Consider the following 26,021-nt stretch of genomic DNA (forward strand, 5'->3'; position numbering starts at 1 on the left):
CGGGATATCACGGACATTAGCTGAAGCGTTCACTCCACACGCAGTCCCTGCCAAGGCTCTGAGGCTAGCTCCCTTCCCTCCGACACGCATTTCCAGCTGTAAAATGTACCCGTTCGGAGAAGAAGAAGTGGCGTGTATTATGTAAGATACAGTTCTCCAAAAACAGCTGAAAGTAACATATTTCACTAATCCCGCTAGGCTTCTGGACGGGGAATTACACGGCGATTACAGTCACATAAATTACACGCGTCCGCGCTGTTCGAGAGAACGGAGCTGTGTGGGGTATATCGAGCTGGTGTTTTATAACGTGATCAGGTGCTTAGTGACGTTCAGAGCCGATTCCTGTGGAGACGTGGGTGGTGCAGGTGATCAAACGCGGTTCGACCTGCCGTTGGGTTCCCCCGCGCTACACCGGCTGAAGCCCTGACACGTGCTACATGTCTGTCCACACCCTGCTCTGTCCTATCAGACGCTGCTGGAACAGCACACGCACTCTGTCCTATCAGACGCTGCTGGAACAGCACGGGCGCTCTGTCCTATCAGATGCTGCTGGAACAGCACGGGTGCTCTTTCCTATCAGATGCTGCTGGAACAGCACACGCACTCTGTCCTATCAGACGCTGCTGGAACAGCACACGCGCTCTGTCCTATCAGACACTGCTGGAACAGCACGGGCGCTCTGTCCTATCAGATGCTGCTGGAACAGCACGGGCGCTCTTTCCTATCAGATGCTGCTGGAACAGCACACGCACTCTGTCCTATCAGACGCTGCTGGAACAGCACACGCGCTCTGTCCTATCAGACACTGCTGGAACAGCACACGCGCTCTGTCCTATCAGATGCTGCTGGAACAGCACGGGCGCTCTTTCCTATCAGATGCTGCTGGAACAGCACACGCACTCTGTCCTATCAGACGCTGCTGGAACAGCACACGCGCTCTGTCCTATCAGACGCTGCTGGAACAGCACACGCGCTCTGTCCTATCAGATGCTGCTGGAACAGCACACGCACTCTGTCCTATCAGACGCTGCTGGAACAGCACACGCGCTCTGTCCTATCAGACGCTGCTGGAACAGCACGGGCGCTCTGTCCTATCAGACGCTGCTGGAACAGCATGGGCGTTCCGTCCTATCAGATGCTGCTGGAACAGCACACGCGCTCTGTCCTATCAGACGCTGCTGGAACAGCACACGCGCTCTGTCCTATCAGACGCTGCTGGAACAGCACGGGCGCTCTGTCCTATCAGACGCTGCTGGAACAGCACGGGCGCTCTTTCCTATCAGACGCTGCTGGAACAGCACGGGGGCTCTGTCCTATCAGACGCTGCTGGAACAGCACAGGGGCTCTGTCCTATCAGATGCTGCTGGAAGAGCACGGGCGCTCCTTCCTTTGTTAGTTGGAGAGACGTCAGATGGAACTAAATGCTGGAGTGTTTTAAGGACAAGCGTTTGCTCATACATGCCAGCTTTTGTATCAGCTGTTGAACACCCACACATCTAAATGCATGACCTAAGCCAATTCAGCTTTTAAACATACTAAAATATGATAAAATTCCTAGGATTTTAACAAGCAAACTACTGATTAAATATGCCGCATGTGTCCTCCCCAGTCTGATAACTAAGGCCTGGGTTTAAAACTGGTATTGCAATTGCATTACACTCAGTGAGCACTTTACTAGGTAGACCTGTACACCAGCTTGTTAAAGTAAATATTTAATCAGCCAATCATGTGGCAGCAACTAAATGCATAAAAGCATGCAGTCAGCAGTTTTTTCCTACCAAATGTCAGAATGGGGATTTCAACAGTCTCTAGAGTTTGCAGAGAATGATACGAGAAACAAAAAAACATCCAGTGAGCAGCAGTTCTGTGGGCAGTAACACATTGTTAATGAGAAAGGTCAGAGGAGAAGGGCCAGACTGGTCAAAGCTGACAGGAAGCTGACAGTAATGCAATTAACCACACATTGCAACAGTGGTACGCAGAAGAGCATAACACGTCAAACCTCCAAGTTGATAGGCTACAGCAGCAGAAGACTTAATAAGTCAACAAAGTAAGTCTAATAAATACCTAATAACGTGCTCACTGAGTGTATATTACATTTATTTAACTGAGGCTTTTATCCAAAGCCATTTACACTTGATTAAGCAGGGGCCAAACCCCACCTGGAGCAATGTGGGATTAAGGTCCTTGCTCAAAGGTCCAACAGCTGCACTGCTCTTATTGTAGCCACATGAAGAACCAACCTTCCAGGTTCCAGTCAAGCACCTTAGCCCAAACTGCCCCAATTACATTCTTAACCCTGTCCCTCCCAGTCTGTCATTACATTGTCCTGTCCTGTATGTGTGCACAATTCACCGCCTGCCCCGAAACCAACCAGGCCCGCTATTACAATCTCAACCCCCCCAACCCCTATTATCTTTATAAAACCGTAAAACAGCAGAGCTTAGAGATTCAAAAGAAGATAGAGAGCCCCCCCTTCACTCGTTGATTATATATATACTGGTGTAGCGTATTTTTAATTCACAGATAATTCAGTCTGTGTTGAATTTTGCAATATAACTAATCAAAGTAGCAGTCTAAGGGCTGCCCTTGCTATGATGGCTCAAGGAAGCGTTGGCTTTATCACAAACATCTGCAGGGAAGTTTGTGGAAACCGAGTCGTTTCCAAGTGTTTCCCATCGACCTTTACTGGTCTGGAGGAGATCGATCCTCTCTCTCAGTCACCGAGCCCTCGCCGTCAGGAAGCTGAGACAAAGAGCTCCTCAAATGACCTGAAAGCACCCCTTTGGCCTTCCAGTTGTGAAAAGGCATTGCTTCCGTTGTCTTTTTTTGCTTAGCAAGTCTCCTTGCGGAGACGAAAGATGCCTTTCCCATAATTTGTGTTTATTTTGAGTTTGTAGTTATGACACGTCTGCTCAGAATTCATTGGACGAAGGCAGACAAACGACAGGCGGCGATTTTACGAGAGGCATCTGGTCTGGTGACGTGAAGCCTACACACTTTTCTTTCTCTCTCTCTCTCTATCTCTCTCTCTGTCTCTCCATGCGTATTATGATCAAAAACAGTTGTGTTTCCTCAAAAGAGGCACCAAAATAGCCATTATTTCTCCAGCAGTTTAAAGGAAGTAAGTGATCCGTGATTAATCTCACGTGAGGAAGGGCTCGTTAATATGCCAAAGAGCCTCTGCTTGCAGCCCGGGTGAGAAGGCTGCAATTAACCCAAAACAAATAAACAAATAGAAACCCATAAACACAAACGGGCCCTTCCAGAAAAGCCATTGATAAAATCACACGCTGAGCTGCTACAATGCATCTCACATTTTCAGAGAAAAGGATACAGCCAGTGAATGCTTAAATACTTGGCAGGAAAATATAATAAGGAGTCAACTGGAAAGTAATGTAAAGCAAAACCCTGCACAGTACTCTTCATTGCGCCTAAGGGGACACACACACCAGACCTGGCTCAAATTCTGTGCTCGCCTGATCTTGCCTGGTGCAACTGAGCCAGCCAAGAGGACCAGAAAGGGTTTGCACAATTTTATCGGATCCAATACACTAGACAAGCTCAGTAAAGTGTAGAAAAGTATTTGAAGCCAAAACAATTAAGTATTGGACCAAGGTCTGACACACACACATTTTGGAGCAATGTAGAGTAGTACGTAGGCTTTTGGTTGGTTCTTTTTACATCTGATTTCCCTTTAACTCCAGCACCTACAAAAAGGCTGGGCTGTGTGTATGTTTTTCTACAATGTTGTTACCATATCCAATGCTATCACTTGATTGGTTCAAATATGATGGTATTTTTAGTATGTGCGAAACGAGTAATACCTTTGAGCATTTATATAACGCATTATGAAAAATACTTTTCAAAATGTGTGTGGGTACAGGATCTCCCCATTAGCGATGTGTTCATTGCATGGCCACTTTAAAAAATGTTTCTCACAGGCCGAGATACAATCACGCTAATGACACAAAAAAGCAAATTTGCTAAACTAATTTTGTATTCGCCATGCCTGCAGTAATTTCTCTCGACAGAACTCTGGGGGCTGAGCACTACACATTGATTTTCATTTAGCATCTTTCGCTGTTTTCCACATCAACATCTCGGCAACTCTCATCAAACCTAGCTCCCGTACCTCTAATGGAAACATTATTTTCTTCAAAAATAAAATGCATGAAATACTTTGCCCAAGGGAAGGCCTGCTCTGCACGTCCTTGGAAGAAGAAAAAAACCTCATTATGAAAGGTGGATTTACAGTATGTTTTTTAAAAGGATTCCCCAGCGACTTGGACTACGTCTCCATACAGATGTAACATGACTGCGCGCCAAAACAGATGTAACGTGACTGCTCCTTAATACAGATGTAACACAGTCTATATACACCTACAGATGTAACATGGTCTGTATCTGCCAACAGATGTAACATGGTCTGTATCTGCCTACAGATGTAACATGGTCTGTATCTGCCTACAGATCTAACATGGTCTGTATCTGCCTACAGATCTAACATGGTCTGTATCCACCTACAGATGTAACATGGACGCCTTCTCCAAACCCCTATGTACAGATTCCTCTTCTTAACATGTACCTTAACCACTACACGGCCTGTAGCTTAGTGGTTAAGGTACATGACTGGGACCCACAAGGTTGGTGGTTCGATACCCGGTGTAGCCACAATAAGATCCGCACAGCCGTTGGGCCCTTGAGCAAGGCCCTTAACCCAGCATTGCTCCAGGGGAGGATTGTCTCCTGCTTAGTGTAATCAAATGTATGTCGCTCTGGAGAAGAGCGTCTGCCAAATGCTAATAATGTAATGTAATGTAATTTAATGTAATGTAACACTGGGACTCATATGAGGCTTCTGAAAAGCCCACACTTGGTCAGGCGTTTGTGGAATGAAGGCAATGACCAGTCACAGAAACTCAGACACAAATAAGGGATGTGAATGTGTCTGTTATGGCTGGCAGTGTTGTGTCTGAGTGCCGTGGGTGGTCATAATTATGACCCAGGGTGCCTGGAGGTGGTGAAAATGCAAAACTAACACTTGGAATTGGCTCACTTTGCTCATTGCTTCTCCCGTTAACCTGTTAAAGGATATAACACAAGTGACTTTAAGAGCAGGAATGGACTGGCGACCTGTCCAGGGTGTATTCCTGCCTTTCACCCAATGTATGCTGGGATAGGCTCAAGCCCCCCTGCGACTTTGTTCAGGATAAGTGGGTTAAGATAATGGGTGGATGGATGACTTTAAGCGCATCTAGAGTAGGGGTGTGGAGAGAGAGCACTGTCTACCTGCATCTGTTCTATACTTCTGCTCTATGTATCTATGAACTATCAGATGGGGGGTGGGGGTGGGGGTGGTGTGTGTCAGGGTATGGAGAACTGCATGAAATGCATGTTTTGCTCAGCAAATCGCTGGTGCTGCATTTTCCGTTTAATCTCCCAGCTCAAAATATCATGTGTCAACTCCGGGAAGAAAGAAAATGAAAACAGCGCATTATGCGTGCATTGCCGAACAGGGCATTCTGGTTCAGAATACACGCCTCGTCTTGAGAAATTGTATTGCTATAAATGAGCGGGTGATTACTGAAGCGAATCAGGGCTTTTGTTTTATCAAAGCCATGATTGTTTTGAAAGAAGCAGGGCTTCAACTACTTCCTAAGGAAGTTCCTTGTAAGCGTTCATATACCTTACATTCATTTAGTAACTTACAGTGTCGGAGAACATAAGTACATTGCTAGCATTCCTAAAGCAGTTTATACTTTTTTATACAATTATACAATTGTCTCTAATTATACAAATATCCATCCATAGAATTTCCATTCAGCGACTCTAATTTCATTGTTCATTACACTACAGTAGGCTGGGGCTAACCTGGAGGGAGGGCGGGCATCTAATCCATTACACTAAACCAATGGTAATTCCGCAATCTAATCCGGACAATCCGTCCCTTGTCTCCTAATCTCGGTGTCTCAGCCGTGCCTCGATCCAGCAGCCCTTGATCCCGAGATCCCTGCTCTCAAGTCAATGACTGGCCGATCAAAATATTGCGTGCTCGAGTTTATACATAGACTGAAGCTGAGTTTGTGCCATCTCCAATCATCGAGCGGAGTAACTGTCTGAATTTAGAGGTCTCTCACTCCCGCTCCCTCTCTCTCTCTCCCTCTCTCTCTCTCTCTCTCTCTCTCTCTCTCTCTCTGTCTCTGTCTCTCTTCCCACAAGCACCTCTGTAAAAACAGAACACCAGCTTGTTGTTACTCAAGCGTTATCCTTTACTTTGACTTACCAATAAAAACACAACCATGAATGTGATAGTACCACACATTTACAGGTTTGGCACTAATGGGCTTATTCATTTTACATTTACATTTACATTTTAGTCATTTGGCAGACGCTTTTAATCCAAAGCGATTTACAAGTGCATAAAAAGCTGAATTATTCTTGTTTCTTTTGTGTACATTGTACATTTATTTGCAGCTGCCTATATTTTGAAGAAGTGAATGTGAAGATGAGATGTGCCAGCCAATGTCAGTGTGCAGTTTCTGTGAGAGAAAAAAAAACTTTACCAGTACTCTGCCTCCACAAATTACACACGTCATTAAGGCTTAAAAATGTGTGTCTCTAAGATAAGAGCCATCAGGAGAACAGCCACATCAAAGCTACAGAGTGTGTGTGTGTGCGCTTGTGTGCGTGTGTGTGTGTGTGCGCTTGTGTGTGTGTTCATGCTGGTGTGAGTGTGTGTGCATGTGCTTGTATGTGTTAGTAGGGGTGTCTGAACATGCTTGTGTGTGTGTGGGTGTGTATGTGTGTGTGTGGGTGTGCGTGTGTGTGTGTGTGTGTGCTTGTATGTGTTAGTGGGGGTGTCTGAACATGCTTGTGTGTGTGTGTGTGTGTGCGGGTGTGTGTGTGTGTGGGTGTTTGAAGATGTTTCACACTGAACTGACATGTCTTCCAGGACAGAATCTGTAATGCAAAATTGTTGAACAAAAAAGCTTTTTACGATGCTGTGTTTTTTCGTACCCGTTGAATGAATGAGTTATACTGTGAGCATATGCTTGGATGAATCCTAGGGAGGGTTATGAGGGAATTAAAATGTCTCTCAATAAAAACATCCCCCACACTAACTATCGGGGAAAAGGGATGACAAGAGTAAGCACAGGAGGGAAGCGTTGGTGCGTGTGATGAGAAACAGAGATGAAACTCTGACGATATCCTCAATTAAGCTGTTCATCCAATATCATCTGCATTTTACTTAATCACTGTTTGGCTAATTGTCTGCTAAAAGCCACTACTAGATATACTGTGTTTGATCTTTAGGATCCAGTACATTGGGTTTTAAATTAAACAATGCATATGAGGTTACAGTGAAGACTGTAAGCGTTAATATAAGGGTATTCACTTCCATATCCAATAATCCATGTAGGAATTGCAGCCCTTTTCATACATCCGCCCATTCTTTAATTCAAGAACTGTGTATAATAAGGGCAACATAGGCTACTTGGACATGAGTTGGGGCCTGATCAACCCTGGCTGGGTCGCCTGGGTGAGGGTGTATGATTGTTGAAAGACCCAAAACACCCAATGACCCCAGGTAACATCACTGATGATGTGTCCAAGTGCATCGCAAGATGTGTGAAATAACAGGGCTGTAATTCCTACACAGTTCCTCTGACATGGATGTGAATACCCTCAAATGAAAGCTGGTGACAGTTTGTATGTAAAACTGAGATGAGTGGGGGAACATTTGTAATTGTTAAAACGGTGCATTTCTGTAAAAACAGATCCTCTGCCCGATTTGCACTAGAGAGAGTTCAGAGGCAGCTCAGAGAGATGGCCGGGGGGGGGGGGGGGGGGGTTAGGTCATCTGTGAATTGTAGCCTGTAATTTTCTTCACTCTCTGACACATATACGACAGGCCAATACAAACACTGTGGCTAAAAAGCATTCAAATAATAAACTACATGCATGGCTCCCATAAAAACGCAGTTATTTTTATGTATTCTTTTACTACTGTAGTTCCTGGGCTCCCCACACTATCGTACCCACAATTCCCTTCACGCATGAAGCCAGTTAATGCTGCCCAGTGGTGGCCAATGGCAGTTGACCCCCGGAATGCTTCCCCAGCGAGCTGTCATCAAATTCTGCGCCTGTAGTTTTGTACTGTATCACTCGATTTGTCTCGAGTAGAGCTCACTTCATTCTTTCACCAACAGAGGGCGCTGTCTGTATCAGAGCCCAGAAGGTCATAAAAAACCAGCAGAGGTAGCTGTTCAGACCTTAACCTTCAATCTTTCTCCCACAGTGTTCATTGTGTTTCATTGTGTTCATTGTGCCCTTATTAAGCATGTCAATAAGGGCACTGATTGAGGAAAACTATCAGCACAAGATGTTTTTACTCCATTGATGTCCATTCAAAATTATGAATGGGCCTATAGCCCAGTGGATAAATTGCTTGCCTGGGACCTGGAAGGTTGGTGGTTCAAGCCCCACTGTAGCCACACTATGATCAGTGCAGCTGTTGGGCCCTCCAGTGAAGACTGGCCTCTGCTTAGTCAAATCAACTGTAATCAACTTAGGATAAAAGCGGCAGATAATAACAAATGAATTAATGAATGAATGCCGGCAAAATTACACCATTTTGGAATTCACACTGAACTAGTAACTCTCCAGGGCCGCACAGAACAAGATATAAGAAAAGCTTAACATTTAAATTAAAATTCCTATTCATCCCTTCATGTTTAGGAACCCAGTGCACATGCACTGGTGCCAAAAAAAACCCCATAGTCAAACATGGCGGCCGCCATGAAAGGGCTCCTGACGCCATTGGAACCTGTGGAAAGGATAAGCAGAAGCCGGCTCTAGTTCCTCTGCCTCTCCACGTTGTCTACCCATCAGAGCACCACTGCCACACAGGCCTGTTGACAGAGAGACAGATAATCTGGCCTGTCTGGACAGCGAGTCGTGTCCTCTGCACCGCCACGTCTGAGACGGACGCTCGCCAGCCAAGCCCGCCGTGCCCAATCAATGATGCATCCTGGGAGAATGAGAAGAAAAGTCCCCCGGATCAGACGAAAACCTTTCAAAGGTATCGATCAAGAAATTCTGCCAGATCCGTCAGAAATGCTCGCTGAAATACTCTCGTCCCAAGTTCCCCCATTTAAGGTTACAAAACCTGGCAGAAAAAAACCTGGTAATGCTGAGGTGGAAAGAATATTTAAAGGTGTTAAAATCTAGTTGTCAAATACAATAATATCACCTAATAATAATAGTAATAATAGTAATAATTGCATTATTCCGTAACAATAGTAATATACATATATTAGTTCTTAATAATAATAATAATACGTTTTATTTCTTAATCATGAATTGTGTGTGTAGCGGGGAGGGGGTGTGGGGAGGTTGGTTTCTTCCTCGTGATTCTTGATTCTTTCAGGCTACACTGTGTCTTAGTGAGGCTCACCCCACTGTCTGCTTGCCTGGTGGTACAGTCCGAGACTGCACGTACTCCGCTGCAAGGCTTGCCTTCATTAGGACAGTCTGCGCTCGCGATCGATACTGGAGTATCTCATTACCGTCTCGCAGAGGAGAGCAGCACATGACGGGCGTCTCTGGGACTGAATGCCCAATAGCTACCATCCACGCTGACTCCCCGATCCAACTCCCTTTATGTTCTCAGAGCCAAGAGCCATTAAAAGACATTAAGGTTATTCTACAGGAGAAAATAGCACTCCGGTCACACGTCTGACTGGACATTAGTCTATATTTGACCACAATAGCTGCTTATCTGTGGTCCAGGATGGGTACAGTGGCTAAGGACCCTTGTAACAATAAGGCACTTCACCATCTGATTCAGCAAATAATTAGCTAGTCCTGACCAGAAAACGTAATTTAAATCCTGGTTCAGGATTGGTCAACGATCTGTCGTGACAGGGAAAGCCTTGTGACCAGGATATAAAAGCGGGCTCGGTGTCGGCTGGGCAAAGCGAAGCCGGGGAGGAGCGAGGAAGAGAGAGCACTCCAGGAACAGCTTCTCTAAAGCCCTGTCTGAAAATAGTACACAGAGAGGGAGAGGTGAAAAAAAGCCCCTTTTGCCCCTGGGCCGTTTTACTACCCGAGCTGAGTGCTGCATACAGTGTGAGCCCAGCTATTCAGAGAGAGGCAGTGTCCATCTCTCTCTCTCTCTCTCTCTCTCTCTCGCTCTCTCTCTCTCTGCCTCTCTCCCGTTCTCTCACTTTCAATTTCAATTTCAAAATGCTTTATTGGCATGGCATTTTTCAATACATATTGCCAAAGCATTATAAGCAATCATAATATTAAGAAAAACTCTCTCTCTCTCTCTCTCTCTCTCTCTCTCTCTCTCTCTCGCTCTCTCTCTCTCTATTTATTTCTCTGTCCAACTTGCTCACTCACTGTCTGGAGCACCAAGGCCAAAGACACACAGCCTGTGTGGAATCGTATCAGAAGTACATGAAAAAGAATAAAAACAGCCATGACCTGCACTTGCGGGCGTAGATTCCTGTGTTTCATTCAGAAAGGCTTGAGGACAGTCTTTCAACTGATGGCTGGAAAATGATGCCTTCCGTCAGCGGCAGGAGAGTCTCCCACCCCGGTGCGGAATGAAATAAAGGTGGGGGTTGTTTCAAGAAGCATTATTACTGAGTTACTGCAGCTGGATAACTCCACGGAGTAAAACCTTCTACCTCAGTCCATGTTCTAGATTTGCAAGGGTTCCAGGTTTTACTCTGTGCAGTTATCCAGCTAACTCAGTAATCCTGCTGTGTGGGTTTTATTCAGTGCAGTTATCCAGATAACTCAGTAATCCTGCTTTGTGGGTGTTACTCAGCGCAGTTATCCAGCTAACTCAGTTATCCTGCTTTGTGAAACGGGGCCCTGCTCACTGACTGCTGAAGGTGTACCTGCTAGGTGAGAGAGTGCAGTGAAGTCAGAAGAAGTGCGATCTGAGCAGTAGGAGTCCTCTTTAGAGTCGGTTCGATGTTGTGTGAACGTGTTTAATGAGGGACATGACGGCTGAGAGAGCTCTGGTTCCTGATCACAGGCTGAGACGGGGCTATCGGCGTCTCAGTGATTCGGGAAGGGAGGAACTCTGTCTTTTACCATCTGGCCTGAGCCTGCTCACATCTGCCGTCCGAAAGAATCTATGGCGTCTGGTTTGAGCAGGGCTTTCAGGGTATGGCGTCTGGTTTGAGCAGGGCTTTCAGGCTGCCGTCAAACCCTACGGACACAACGGCTCCACCTCGAAGGGCTGCTGACAGCGAGCCATCTTCTCCCGCTCTGATGTTTCCGGCACGGAAAAAATCCGCGGAGAGAGACAAAATTTTGACGCATGACAGAGCTGCTCTCTTACCTCCAGGCAGGTCACCTGTGTCTGAGCCCCTGCTGGAGCTCCGACCAGAGCTTTGAGGTGTGTCCTGACCCTGCCGAAAACTCCAGCGAAGGCCAACTGGGGTTCACAACTGATTTAAGCTGTCTCATGGCTGGTCTGTGGCTGGTCAAAGCTGGTCTCCAGCTGGTCAAAGCTCGTCAACGCTGGTTAAGCTGGTAGAGTAAGCTAGTGGACTAGCTGACTATATAGGCTGTTCAGCAGGTCGACCAGGTCAAAAAGACAGCTTACACCAGCTTGACCAGCTTAGGCTTTTGAGCAGGGGAGGGGGGTGGAGGGTGGCGTTGTGAGGTTGGGGGATGTTGAGCTAAAAGACGGCCGTATCTCTAGGCCCACTCCCCACAGCGACATGAAACCAATGAAGAGCGGTGAGCGAGCCACCTGCGACTCGTACGCTCCCGCCCGTAAACACACTCTGGAGCTCGTGCCCGTAAACACACTCTGGAGCTCGTGCCCGTAAACACACTCTGGAGCTCGTGCCCGTAAACACACTCTGGAGCGCTCCCGCCTGTAAACACACTCTGGAGCGCTCATGCCCGTAAACACACTCTGGAGCGCTCCCGCCTGTAAACACACTCTGGAGCGCTCCCGCCTGTAAACACACTCTGGAGTGCTCCTGCCTGTAAACACACTCTGGAGCGCTCCCGCCCGTAAACACACTCTGGAGCGCTCCCGCCCGTAAACACACTCTGGAGCGCTCCCGCCCGTAAACACACTCTGGAGCGTAAACACACTCTGGAGCGCCCGTAAACACACTCTGGAGCGCTCCCGCCCGTAAACACACTCTGGAGCGTAAACACACTCTGGAGCGCTCGTGCCCATAAACACACTCTGGAGCGCTCCTGCCCGTAAACACACTCTGGAGCGCCCGTAAACACACTCTGGAGCGCTCCCGCCCGTAAACACACTCTGGAGCGTAAACACACTCTGGAGCGCTCGTGCCCGTAAACACACTCTGGAGCGCTCGTGCCCGTAAACACACTCTGGAGCGTAAACACACTCTGGAGCGCTCCCGCCCGTAAACACACTCTGGAGCGCTCCCGCCCCTAAACACACTCTGGAGCGCTCGTGCCCGTAAACACACTCTGGAGCGCTCCCGCCCGTAAACACACTCTGGAGCGCTCCCGCCCGTAAACACACTCTGGAGCGTAAACACACTCTGGAGCGTCCGTAAACACACTCTGGAGCGCTCCCGCCCGTAAACACACTCTGGAGCGTAAACACACTCTGGAGCGCTCGTGCCCGTAAACACACTCTGGAGCGCTCGTGCCCGTAAACACACTCTGGAGCGCTCCGCCCGTAAACACACTCTGGAGCGTAAACACACTCTGGAGCGCTCGTGCCCGTAAACACACTCTGGAGCGCCCGTAAACACACTCTGGAGCGCTCCCGCCCGTAAACACACTCTGGAGCGTAAACACACTCTGGAGCGCTCGTGCCCGTAAACACACTCTGGAGCGCTCGTGCCCGTAAACACACTCTGGAACGCTCGTGCCCGTAAACACACTCTGGAGCGTAAACACACTCTGGAGCGCTCCCGCCCGTAAACACACTCTGGAGCGCTCCCGCCCGTAAACACACTCTGGAGCGCTCGTGCCTGTAAACACACTCTGGAGCGCTCGTGCCCGTAAACACACTCTGGAGCTCGTGCCCGTAAACACACTCTGGAACGCTCCCGCCTGTAAACACACTCTGGAGCGCTTTGCCCGTAAACACACTCTGGAGCGCTCCCGCCCGTAAACGCACGTATGTAAATCTCTGGCGTGACCTCGTTTCCGCCGGCTGTGACTGCGTGCCGAGGCCGGCGAAGAGGAGGGAAAAGCGAAGAAGCGCTAGTCATCCTCTCTCTTTTCTGACAACGGAGACCTTACACTCGGCTGACATAAAAGCCGTCTGTTTAAAAGCCAAATGCGATACTCACAGTGTCAGAGTGCGACTGCACTGGGCACAGTAAGCCAAAACTCATCATTATTATGTCAAAATTTGACTTGAATAAATGCATCAATTAGACATGGTCTGCTCCCCACAGCGGTACTGTACAACGGTACAGAAGTTCTGAGGGATCCAGGTTCGACTCTGTTAACAAGCTGCGTTTCCCAAATTAACCCATCATGGTGTAAGATCACAAATATGTGATCGAAACGATCACTACTGGTGATTGAAAGCAATGGAGCGCTGCCTTAGAATGCACACAAAAAACATCCCAAGAAACCACAAGGGGTTAAAAAAAAAGTTGTTTTCTAACGAGGATAGAGAGCTTAAAAGATGCATGAGATGTAGAATCATTAATCCCGTCAGTCAAAGATAAGTACTTCATCTTACTAATTAAACAGCAGTAACGACTGCTGTTACAAATTCAATTATCAGAGAAGGGGATTAAATTCAGCCAGTGTTCTTGTTACATTTTTGACAGTACTGTCAGTAAAACAGAATTGAGCTAATATAAATGGCCTAAAAATGAAAAGCAGCCTTCCGCCGGCACAAAACGCCGGCCTCCCGCACGGTGTTTCAGAAACAATCAGCCGCGCAGTGATATCACTCTGGCTAATTAACAGTGCCAAGTTAATTCATGGAACCGTTTGCAAGTGAACAACACGGACGGTGAAATGACATCTTATTTACGAGGGTTCGCCGGCGTTAGCGTGTCACCGGCACGTCATTACACACAGGAACCCACGCTTCTGCCCAGCTTCGCGTAAATACGAGCGGTTGGTCACGGTGAGTCAGTAAATTTAATAAATAATTAAATGGAGAAGTGCGAAAGTGTTCTTTAGGAAAGAAACTGCTCATTCTCTCTTTCCAAGAGAGAAGAAATGGACCCCCCCAAAAAAACATCCATCCATCCATTATCTTAACCCGCTTATCCTGAACAGGGTCGCAGGGGGGCTGGAGCCTATCCCAGCATACATTGGGCAAAAGGTAGGAATACACCATGGACAGGTCACCAGTCCATCACAGGGCACACACACCATTCACTCACACACTCATACCTACAGGCAATTTAGACTCTCCAATCAGCCTAACCTGCATGTCTTTGGACTGTGGGAGGAAGCCAGAGTACCCGGAGGAAACCCACGCAAACACGGGGAGAACATGCAAACTCCACACAGAGAGGCCCCGGCCGACCGGGATTCGAACCCAGGACCTCCTTGCTGTGAGGCGGCAGTGCTACCCACTGCACCATCCGTGCCGCCCCCCAAAAAACATTTGAAGTTTAAAAAGTAAATGTTGAGAGAACAGCCCTCAGTAAGTGCCTGAGGTTCTGGCAGAGGCCATTTTAAAGGCCACCTCTTGTCACTGCCGAATGAACTTCTGACCTGTTGGCATTTTTGTGTAGTTTCAACTTATGCAACCAGTGGGAAAAATGACATCAAGCACAGGAATACACACACCACACAACATAAGCTAAAAAGTCCTATTAAAAATTTGACCATGAACAATTATTTGGAAATTGTACAGAACTCAGTTATCCTACCTAATATCAGCCTTTTCCCTCCATCAATGAATGCCTGGAGTAACCTCGAAATAGAATCAATTAGGCCACAAGCCAAAACTGAGATAAAATAAAAGGTTCACTGATCTTCTGCTAGCAGGTCGCAGAATAGCACTATATAGCCTGCAAGACCAGGACCTGCCCTGTCTCAGAATAGGTATGCTGGCTTAGGATCAGCTTCCTGCCCCCTAACCTAACTTACTTTATTACGAGCTAAAACACAAAGCTGACCCCAGATCAGCACTCAGATCATGTTTTATATCCCTCATAAATAAAGCCTCTTAGTTCTGACTTTCAAACCAGTGTCAAAGCATGGTCAAAGTTTGAAGGTCCATTCATCCAACCATCCATTATCTAACCCACTTAGTCCTGCTTAGAGTCGGAGGGGCTGGGGCCTATCCCAGCATGCACGTGGCAGAAGCAAAATTTGAAGGTGAAGAATATGAATGGGGCTTATAAATGGGGCGGGGCTTAGGCCAAGCTCCTCAGGGTATAGGCTGCTAAAGAGACTTCCCCACCTTACATCCACACTTCAAATGCACCTTACACCCCAGCAATTGCACCTTACACTCCACTCTGCCAGCTCCGGTCACCTCGTGGTCACCTCGCGGTCCCCTCATAACGAACTCAGTGGCCGGGCTGCGTGTTCGCTTACCACAACTATGGCTTTCGTTTCTGCCTGCGCTTTTGTTTCTGCCTCGCTATTTATGGATCTAATGCTTCTCACTTGTTGTGGAACATACGCACTTCCTGTGAGTCGCTTTGGACTAAAAGCGTCAGCTGAATGACTGAGCTGTAAAAGCGTTAGAGGCCGGTACCTGGGGCAGGGCGGAGCTGAGCTGGCGTTGCAGGGAGTCGCGGTCGTAGATGATGTCCTCCAGGTGCTGCTGGGTGAGGCCCAGGCTCTCCTGCGTCTCCCGGAGCGTGTCCAGCAGCCGGTCGCGCTCGTCCAGCATGTTGACCATCAGCTGCTCGAAGTGGGAGTCCGGGTCCGAGGCGCTGCTCTGGGACCCGCGCTGGCTCAGCGCCGTGTCCTCGCTGATGGTGGGCATCACCTCGCACATCATCTCTCACTGCGGGGTCACAGGGGGGTCAGGGGTCAGAGGGCACCGGGGGTCAAAGGTCGCAGCGGGCTTTAGAGTTCAAATTTAAAGTTGTGTTTAAAGGCGGCATTGGCTCAGGCGGTAAGAGCAGTCGGAGGGTTGGCGGTTCCATCCCGCCCTGGGATGTGTCGACCTAACCCCCAAATGCTCCTGACGAGCTGGTCGGTGCCTTGCATGGCAACTAATCGCCGTTGGTGAGAGTGTGTGTATGAGTGGGTGAATGAGAATCATCAATCGTACAGCGCTTCGGATAAAAGCACTATATAAATGCCAACCATTTACAATGACTTTGTTCTCCAGTTGTCTACATGTGTCCTTTTGTGGATGTGAGTTATCACCAGCTGTACGAGCTAAGGCTAATGGTATGTGGGTCTGTCGACTGGAGATGGGGGCTGGTAGTGGGAGGTGGAATGGCAGGCATAGTTGTGACTTCACCACTATGTGATGATGAGCGTATTATTGCAGTAATATGCCTTGCATGTCTATTTCATTTAGGATGAACAGAGGAATTGAAAGAATCAGTGAATGGCCTTAGGGTAATTTAACAGGACTGGTAAATCTAACCAACACAGTTATGGTGGGGACAGAATATCCCAGATAATTGACAATCACAGTTTTCTAAGCTTCACCTACCTATACTGAACTTGCAAATCATCTTGAAAAAACACCCGAGACATGCAATTCAGAAAATGTTTGAGCATTTGGAATACCAAACTATGACAAATCAATGGTGTGTCCAAATGGGTCTAAGCCAACAGATTCATGCTTTACTACAATTCAAAAGAGGAAAATGTGCAACAGCAAAATAGAAATACCTCCATCCCAGAGAGGTACAGTTCTCCAGGCCGGGAGTCATCACATACACACTTCATTACACTTACTGCAGGCCTGCTGAATCTGGATTTTACACTGCTTGATGGCAACAGTGATATGTCCTGAAGCCTTTTACATTGACCTCCTTCGGTTCTATAAATAGGTATCAAATGCCACATTATTGCATCTCACTGGTGTTCTAGTGCTGAGACCATGTTAAGAATGACTAATGACAAGGCTATCGACTGTCTTATGGACGTGTCAGCAGAAAAAATGTTCATCAAAACAATACTTATCCAGCCATAAGAGCCTCGACTGGGACTTGGAAATTAAATCCCCCCCTCCCAGGACTGAAGTGACCATCACAGCACTAAGAACAAGAGGATCAATACGGAGTGCCACCCAGGAGGCCTGAAGTAATGGTATTGTCACAATGTACAAGCTTGTGAGTTAAAGACATTCAACACTTTATCCATTTCAAAGATCGCAACCCCCGAAAACCTGCGGTCGGGAGAAAAGAGCTCTCCAATCTCAGGAGTCCCATTGAAAGCGTACCTTTGTTAAAAGTTTATATCTCATGTAATAATGTCATGGGACACATCGTTTACTGTGTAATGACCGGCTCGCTCCTGCTCAAAAGGCCAGTGCTGAGGACGATGCCTTCTATGGGGTCGATGGAAGTTTGGCGCCAGCCTAGCTGGAGATAACATGATGAAATTAGTGAGGGGGGGGGCGTAGCTTCTCTCGGAAAGAACAGCGTACGCCTGTCACTGACTCATATTCCCCGTCCAACCCCCCCACCCTTGGCCGAGTCTTGGAGAGGCCGGACACCCTACTACGGATTTCACGCTTGTTCAGTTTTGTGGGTCAGCCTGTGCCTTCCGTTTTGACGTGTTACACAACCCATAGGATCTATACCACAATGCACTGCTGTGGCCTGTCTCGGGCAGGGAGATTTGTTGACCTTTTCATGGTGCTGAAGCTTCCCTTATCTCTTCCTCAGACACGGGGAGCTTTACAGTGTCAATCCGGACATTTTCCATATAAAAAAATATTTCAAATATAACATATTTGATACCTCACGATGGGATTTTTGCATTCAGAATGTCACCTGTATATACTGTTTTAAACTAGCTGTGTCGAGTGTGATATTCCGTCATGTATTAAAATTTGATGACATGGAAAGATCTAGAGAATTGGAGAGTTGCCTGAGGTTCGGCACAAGCACAGAATGTTGCACAGTCATTAGTGACCACAGATAATTATAATTAAACAGACACTTTAAATGTGCTGCTTTTTTCCCATCTATGAAGACAGGTATTTGGTTTATGTATTTACCATTTGGGAAATTAATGCATTATTCAGACCCAGGGCACAGTGGCTCCCTGCCCAATCCCTGCCCATACGTCCTGTAGCAGAGTAATGTGACAGAGCAGGCGTGGGCTGGGTATGCCATTACCAGGAACAGTGTCTTCCTCGAGTGATCTCACTACATCCTGGTCATTAAGACCTAAGTTTGCTGACAAAATGGCCACAGTTCTGAAGCAGTACATTACGTACAGTACGTTCAAACAGGCTGTTTACACACACCGCACGCACACACACACAGACACACATGCGCACACACACACACACATACACACATATATACACACACATACAGACACTTCTACACACACACACACACACACACGAACACACATGCACACACATATACACGTACACACACACACACACACACACACAGATGAGCAAGCTTAGCTTCACAGAGGAGATGCAAACACACGCACCACTGTGTAGTTTGTAGCTTTATGTCATTCATTGTGATACAGCTGCAGATATCAAAGGAAAAAAATGACCAAAGGGGAAATCTAAAAAAAGAAGATGCTCATGAGATGCTTATCTGTTTTCTGTGGCTATTTATGTCCAGAAATTTTGTGCAACCCTAAAAAACCCATCACCAATACAATTTTCTTTTGTCATCACTGATATCTGCATCTTATAGTGGAGATATATAGCAGTGGGATATCTTGAATCTATTCTATAACATTCTACAGAACACACTGGTTGTGCAGATGCGGTAAAAGGCTAACGTGCAAAAAAGGTGGCAAATTCATTTTGAGTCACAAGTGCATTACCCACTTAGCAACACCAAATAATGAGTAACTACTCTGAGAATATTTAACTTTGTCTTCCAATTATAAAAGGTTCCAAAAATACCCAGCCTACCCTTTATGGGCTCAGAATGTGACTTTTTTCCCAGAAAATGTTGGTGGTTAGCAGCGGAGCTTGAAATTAATTTAAGTACACGGCCGGCTGTCGACTGGAGGCTGCTGCATACACGCTCAGCGTGGCCTATCAGACGCCACTCCCGGAGTTTTACGTCCTGAGAGACGGAGCCCAGGAGACTAATGAAGCGACAGACGTGTCCTCGCCCACTCGCTGGTCACGCCACGGCCTGCCTGATGTCCTCTCACACCGCAAAACCACACGCAGCCTCTCCTGTGTTCCAGTATATTACAGTATATTACAGTACATTACAGTAAAACCAAATGCAACCTCTCCTGTGTTCCAGTATATTACAGTATATTACAGTATATTACAGTACATTACAATATATTAGGCCACAAACCCACATGCAGCCTCTCCTGTGTTCCAGTATATTACAGTATATTATATTATATCATATTACAGTATATTAGGGCAGCACGGTGGCACAGTGGATAGCACTGTGGCCACACAGCAACAAGGTCCTGGGCCTTTCGGTGTGGAGTTTGCATGTTCTTCCTGTGGGTTTCCCCCCACCATACAGAGACATGACATGGCTACTTGGGGGGGCATTAACAGGGCGTTGCTGCAAAAGAGCATGTATGCTCAGTCAAATTACCCTGTATGAATAAAGGTCAATAATAATAATAATAATAATAATAACAATAATAACAATAACAAAGATTTTATGCCTGTCACTGTGACCCCTGGCCCCCCCTTTCTCTAATGTGCTGGAGGCCTTTTGCCTCTTCTTCCTCAATCTTCTTCTGCCCACCTTTTGTACCCCCAACACTCAGGCAGAGGGGTTTGAAATGTAAAAAATCATGCACAAATTCAGAAAGATTTATTGTCTTTTTAATCATCATAAAACTTGGTTATGTGATTACGCCTTATGCTTATGTGGCTCAAAGATAACATCATTATCATATGGAATTACAATACATGGCAATAACAGGAAAATGCCAGTCAAGTATCAGTTTTCACAGTGCGATATGTACAGTGGCCCTGTGGTCAAAGATGGAAAGAAATGATTGGATGTGTAGGGCTTTGTAATAATATTCTGCACCGACATAACTCAATTACACTGCAATAACAATGTCATCATAAATTAAATGCAGTATGGCAGGTCATTTGGGAATATTGTTTCAGTAAATACAAAAAGAATGTTTATGAATTTTCCGGCAAATGAAGAGGAGGAGGCTAATGGTATTAGCAATGCGGGCGGTATATTCGTGCAATAAATTACACAGACAGGAAAATGTGGATGGCAGGAAGAAAGGAATTGTAGACTTTTTGTTGTCTTTTTTCTGTTCATTAACGCTGCCAAAATGCTGAAAGCCTTTGTGCACTCTAGACCTCCCCGTTCTTTCGGTTAGCCTTTCCTGAATTTGCCAGGGTAAGGATCCCGCGCAAATACTGCCAAATGCCAAGCACACAATTTATAAACTCAAAGGCCTTTCCAAGTGTAAATTTCTGATCCGCACATGCACTTAAAAGAATGAAAGAGTCCCAAGGCATCAAACCCAAAAGCATCTACAGTGTAAAAGGTCGGTCCTGAAATTTCACCTTGTTAAAATGATTTGTTTGACAAAGCATAACTCTCAGAATGGCAAATATGAACCAAAGGCGTCCATGTTGCCTTGCAGCTACATTACTGACATTTGATCAGCAAAATTATATTACGTCATCATCAAGAAGTTGCAGGTTTGAGAAAGTTGGATGAATGTGCTTGTTTGTATCGTGTCTGAGATATAGTACCTTAAAAATATTTAAAAATCAGCCCAGTGCTGACAGCCAAAGAAAAGTGTCAGGCATTTGTTGAAATGTGTTGCATTTGGGCATGGTGAGGTGACTTTAATGACAATGCAATCAATAAAAAATAAATAAATAATCTCTATCTAAGGTGTGAATAAGTTTGATTTCCCATATGGGGATGAGTCACACAGTTAACACTGCTAGGCATTAACGCTGTACATTTTTGCTATCTAAACCCATCTGTGCCATGGTCCTTTTCTGGCCTGTGGCCCTGTTCTTCCAGGTCTCCAGACTGTAAGCCTCTCATCTACAGACACACACATGTGTTTCATGTTATTCCATGGGTCATGTCTGTAAGCCTCTCATCTACAGACACAGACACTTGTTTTATGTTCTTCCATGTGTGCTGTCTGTAAGCCTCTCACCTACAGACACAGACACTTGCTTTATTGCTGTACCATATGCCAGCGGATGAATAATTCAAGATAACAGGACACACAGTTCTCTGTTCAATCTGTGCTCCAGCTTCCTCTATGAGAGCAAAGTCTCACCTCCAGCTCGTGTTGACACCAGGAACAGCGAGGGTCCAGTGAAGCCTCACACTACACAGGTGACCACAGGGCCTAGACCTCATCACTTAACCCTGAGCAAGCCAGGCTGGACAGGCCCCTGCAACGGACGCAAGAGAACCCTAACAAAAACAATGTTCAGAAACCACATAAAAAAAACCATGTGAACACCCAACATGTGAAGAATGCACGTGTGAACAATGAAAATAACCCGGCACATGAGATGAGAGTGGGAAAAGGTGATTCCCAGTTACATGTTTTGTTTTCACACATGAAAAATGCAGTTCGCATATTTTAATTCACATGTGAAAATGCTGCATTCATTCATTGTGATTTTAACACAAGAAAATGCTCATTTTCATAAGGGAACCCAGAATCAGAGTTCCTTTCGCTACATGCCAGGTGTAGCGAAGACCTTACACATTTCTGCACAGTGTTGCACAGTGCTACTGTGTATCACAGAATGGGATCTGAACGTGCTAACTGTAGACAATCTCAAAGAGAATTTGATGGATACCACGAAATGGAAGGTGTGATTTGGGCTTCGCCACTAAAATACTGCAGACACATCCATAAAGGGCGCCAGAATACAGGAAGACACTGAAGATCTCACAATGAATGTCATTTGCACACCTTAAACAAAACCAATCAACTCCAGTCCAAATAACTGCACAATCAAGGTTGAAACATACGGCTAGTTTCCGTTTGTTTGCTCAGAGGCAAATTAAGTTAACAGGCTCATCTTGGCGTAATTATTTTTCACTCTATTCTAGTCTGGAGAGCTGCTGGAATTCAAGTAGCTGAATATATTACAGGATATACCTTGTGTAAATATACAAAACAATGATTGCCAATGTGCAATATCTCAATTACAAAGCCAATACGATTTCAAAGGTTAATGAAACCTGACAGATCTATTGATATGTAATCTAAGTGAATGAGTTCCCTTAGGTTACACACCACTATCAATTCATTTCTGTTACGGCCGAGCTTGTGATATTGGCCAAACATTGATCTCCAATTTCTGAAATGTTATTAGACACGGTGCACTGAATGGTTCACTTAATGGTCCATTCATAATATGAGGGTCAGCCTGTAGCCTAGTGACTGTGACCCAGAAGCTTGGTGGTTCAAGTCCCGCTGCAGTCATGATAAGATCAGCACAGCTGTTGGGCACTATTGCTCCAGGGGGATTATCTCCTGCTTAGTCTAATCAACTGTAAGTCCCTTTGGATACTAGCATCAGCCATATAACTCAAATGTAAATATTACTTTTGGTGAAAATAATTACAAGACATACAGCAGGATTTCCGGTCACATTGAATCACTGATTTTAATTTTTTTCAAATGTTTTCGTATTCTATATACACAATGAATGAAAAGACAGCCTATGAAGGCAAATTCTAGCTTGTCTAATCAGAGTGAAATTTCCAGCCCAGACAAGGAAGGACATTGATCACCCACTTGGACAGGATTCAATTCATTACTCAAAGCTGAGTGGGCGGTGTCAAGCACGATTGGCTGTAACCGGGTGAGATGACTTCATCAGCTTCATAAATGAGGGTTCTCACAAGGATTCACACAGGCCGTTGCTTTGGCAACAACAAATCGTCAATCTCGCTGCCTTAATGTCCAAGGATAATCTCTTTAGCGGGAGCAGGTTAATGGGGACATAACACTGTCCATAACAATATGGACCAAAACGGACAGTTTTTTTTATGGTCAACGAACGGGTCAATATACTTCAGTCCGGCATGGACCACAGCAGTCTGGTCCAGAGTACTCCAGTGTAATATGGAGAAGCGTGATCCAGTGTTTAGTCAACTTGGTCTTCAATATTATATCCAGTTCGGTCAACTATCATGTGGCACACTACAGTGCAAGACTGTATATGTTGCACTACCTAGCAGGCAAAATCTCCTGGCCAATCAGTAATGATCTGTACTGTCCACTCCTGTTTCTTGAGGGTGGCGGGCAGCTGTGCTGTCCAGCTGTAGTTACATTGCTAAGGGCTCTGGACTGGAAGGGGCAGTCAAACTAGCTTGACCAAGGAATCCACCTCATCGATATCCTTACACCAATAACTGAGTTCCGCAAGGCGATGCAGCCAATCAGGGTGTCCTGCAGTAACTGCCGCTCGGGGTAATATTTACAGGGATAGTTCACTTCCTGCCATTTTTGACATCATTTCAGTTAACCTTTTAGCGATTTTTGATATCATATCAGTTGACATTCTAGGGATTTTAAAAATATAATTTCAGTATTAATCTATGCTTTGGATCGGCCCAGTCAGTTTATTCTTCTTTTGTGTGCAATGGAGGATAGATCAGACACCTACAGAATGGGTGGTATAGGGGAATTCCAGGGATTGTATTCTCAATCAAGAAATTACACTTCATAACCACTTGGTTTTTGTCAGTAAAGACAAAACAAGCGCAAAACAAGCACATTCGATCAGGTGATTTGGTTAGCGCTGAAAGAACATCACTTTTGCAATCGGATGCATTCAGCTGAACTGACTACCTGTACGTGAGTTAGTTAGCTATCTCGTTAGTGAGTACATGGCAAGCTGACCAACTTGCAACCTAACTACCAAATGACTCTCATGTAAAAAAAAACTCTGCAAAGGAATGCAGATTTCTAGAGCTAGGCCAACCTCTGAGTCCTGTAGGTTTGTGCTCTCATGCAGTAGTGCTCTTTTCTCCACACAGTAATGTTGATATATGTAGAAAGCTGCACTACAGTTTTATTGAGCGAAGCAGTCCCAGTTTACATGCCCCACATGAAATTTTCCCAACCGAATATAAGATAAACCATAAATATTATTGATATTCATAAGTAATATACACACATATAACCTCTGCAAGCAAAATGTTGCTGAACACACTTATTTCGCTGCCATTTGAAGTGAATTTTCTGTATTTAGACAGTAAACTCCCTCAATGTCCTACACCTGCCACTGTAAAGCCACTTAAACATTATAAACTTAAACATTTTAAATAAAATTGCACACAAAATATATATTTCTAAAAACCCAAGAGAGTAAACCATCGCATCCTTTGAATGCCACATCGCTGCAATCATAAAACTCAGAAAAAGGTACACAGCATCACATAGATCACCTGAAACCGTAGCGTTATATTACATCGTAAAAAATGAGTCGAAAAATCAAGTCTAAGAAAGAGTTGGTCCCTATGTAAGGATACTGTAAGTGGACCGAAATAATCAATGAAGGTTTCATATAAATACTGGAGATTTATATTGGGCGCATGTCTTTTTCCATAGAGAGTAATCAGCTAGAAACAATATAAATAATCCATATGCAATCAGGAATAAAAAGAAAAGATATACACATCCTTTGGCTTAAGGCAGGCCATTACAGTCCATTAGTGGGCAGAGGGAAAAGACCACCATTCATTTGCAGGCAACTGCCCAACTGGAGTGGACCAGGAGAACGGTATGACACAGCAGTCTTACTGTATGAGGGAGAGGCCACAGCGCTGTGTAGTGCACACACCAGCATCTCGCTAAGTATGCTGCCTTTGAAGCTCTGTACCAAGCACACTGGCACTTACTCATAAAGCACTTTAGAGTACCCTCTTAGAAAAGGGGTTCTTTGGCTCGTCTCCATAGGACAAATCCGGCAAATCCAAATTCAGCCGCAATATTATTTTCTCCTGGGTAGTTAGTGCTACTGATTGGTCAGACTGTCTCCACACCTGGCACCCAGGTAGAGAGAGGGTGGAAAGGCAGCAGTTCTCAAAAGACCGGGAGATGCTGATCCCTGCCACAGAGGAACCCGTTTTAGTTCTTTATGGAGCCCTCTATCATAGGTGTGAAGTACCGTTTTGCCGGAGAACGGACCCTTTAGCTAGATAGCTCAAGTAAGAGCAGTCGTCTGGCAATCGGAGGGTTGCCGGTTCGATCCCCCGCCCGGACTGTGTCGAAGTGTCCCTGAGCAAGACACCTAACCCCCATATGCTCCTGACGAGCTGGTAGGCGCCTTGCATGGCAGCCAATCGCCGTCGGTGTGTGAGTGTGTGTATGAATGGGTGAATGGAGAAGCATCAATTGTACAGCTCTTTGGATAAAGGCGCTATATAAATGCCTGCCATTTACCATAGCGTGTTTCCATCAAATCACAGGGTTCTTTTTTGAGAGTATAGCAGAGCTGATCTGGGATCAGGTTAGCCATTGAACTCATAATGGACAAGGCTAGGTTGTGGACCATGAAAAACTGATCCTAGGTCACAGGTTTTATGAATGGCTTTCATGAATGTGGTTAGCAACAATGTGGTTCCAGCTGGGGCCGTAGTCTTAACCCAATGAAAATATCATGTGAAATGTGCCTTTTTACATGTGAAAAATTAAATATTTGCATGCAAAAAGTAAATGTCTGTTGGACATGAGTTGGACATTTTCACATGATTGGCTCTTTTCACATGTGAATGAAAATTTCCACATGCAAAATCAAAACGTGACATGAAATCACACAAAATTCCATATTTTCAAATCTGACCAACATTGTCAAATGCAAACTACAATTGATTTGTTCAAAATGTGATAGCATTGGTTATCTTTTCTCGCTCTTGTCATAAACATGTAAATGTATAGTTCAC

The 26,021-nt window shown here is 45.6% G+C and overlaps 1 protein-coding gene across 4 annotated transcripts in view; it reads right to left on the reverse strand.

Moving 5' to 3' along the window:
* Positions 1-26,021, reverse strand: part of ppfia2 (PTPRF interacting protein alpha 2) — a 183,515-nt gene that overhangs the window by 153,996 nt on the left and 3,498 nt on the right. For all 4 annotated transcript variants that reach the window (XM_061251588.1, XM_061251590.1, XM_061251589.1 and 1 more), the window contains exon 2: positions 15,713-15,967. In XM_061251588.1, coding sequence (XP_061107572.1) covers positions 15,713-15,961 — 249 coding nt within the window. In that variant the 5' untranslated portion in view covers positions 15,962-15,967. The remainder of the gene's footprint in view (positions 1-15,712; positions 15,968-26,021) is intronic.

This window comes from Conger conger, chromosome 8 (genome assembly GCF_963514075.1).
Source record: "Conger conger chromosome 8, fConCon1.1, whole genome shotgun sequence".
NCBI lineage: Eukaryota > Metazoa > Chordata > Actinopteri > Anguilliformes > Congridae > Conger > Conger conger.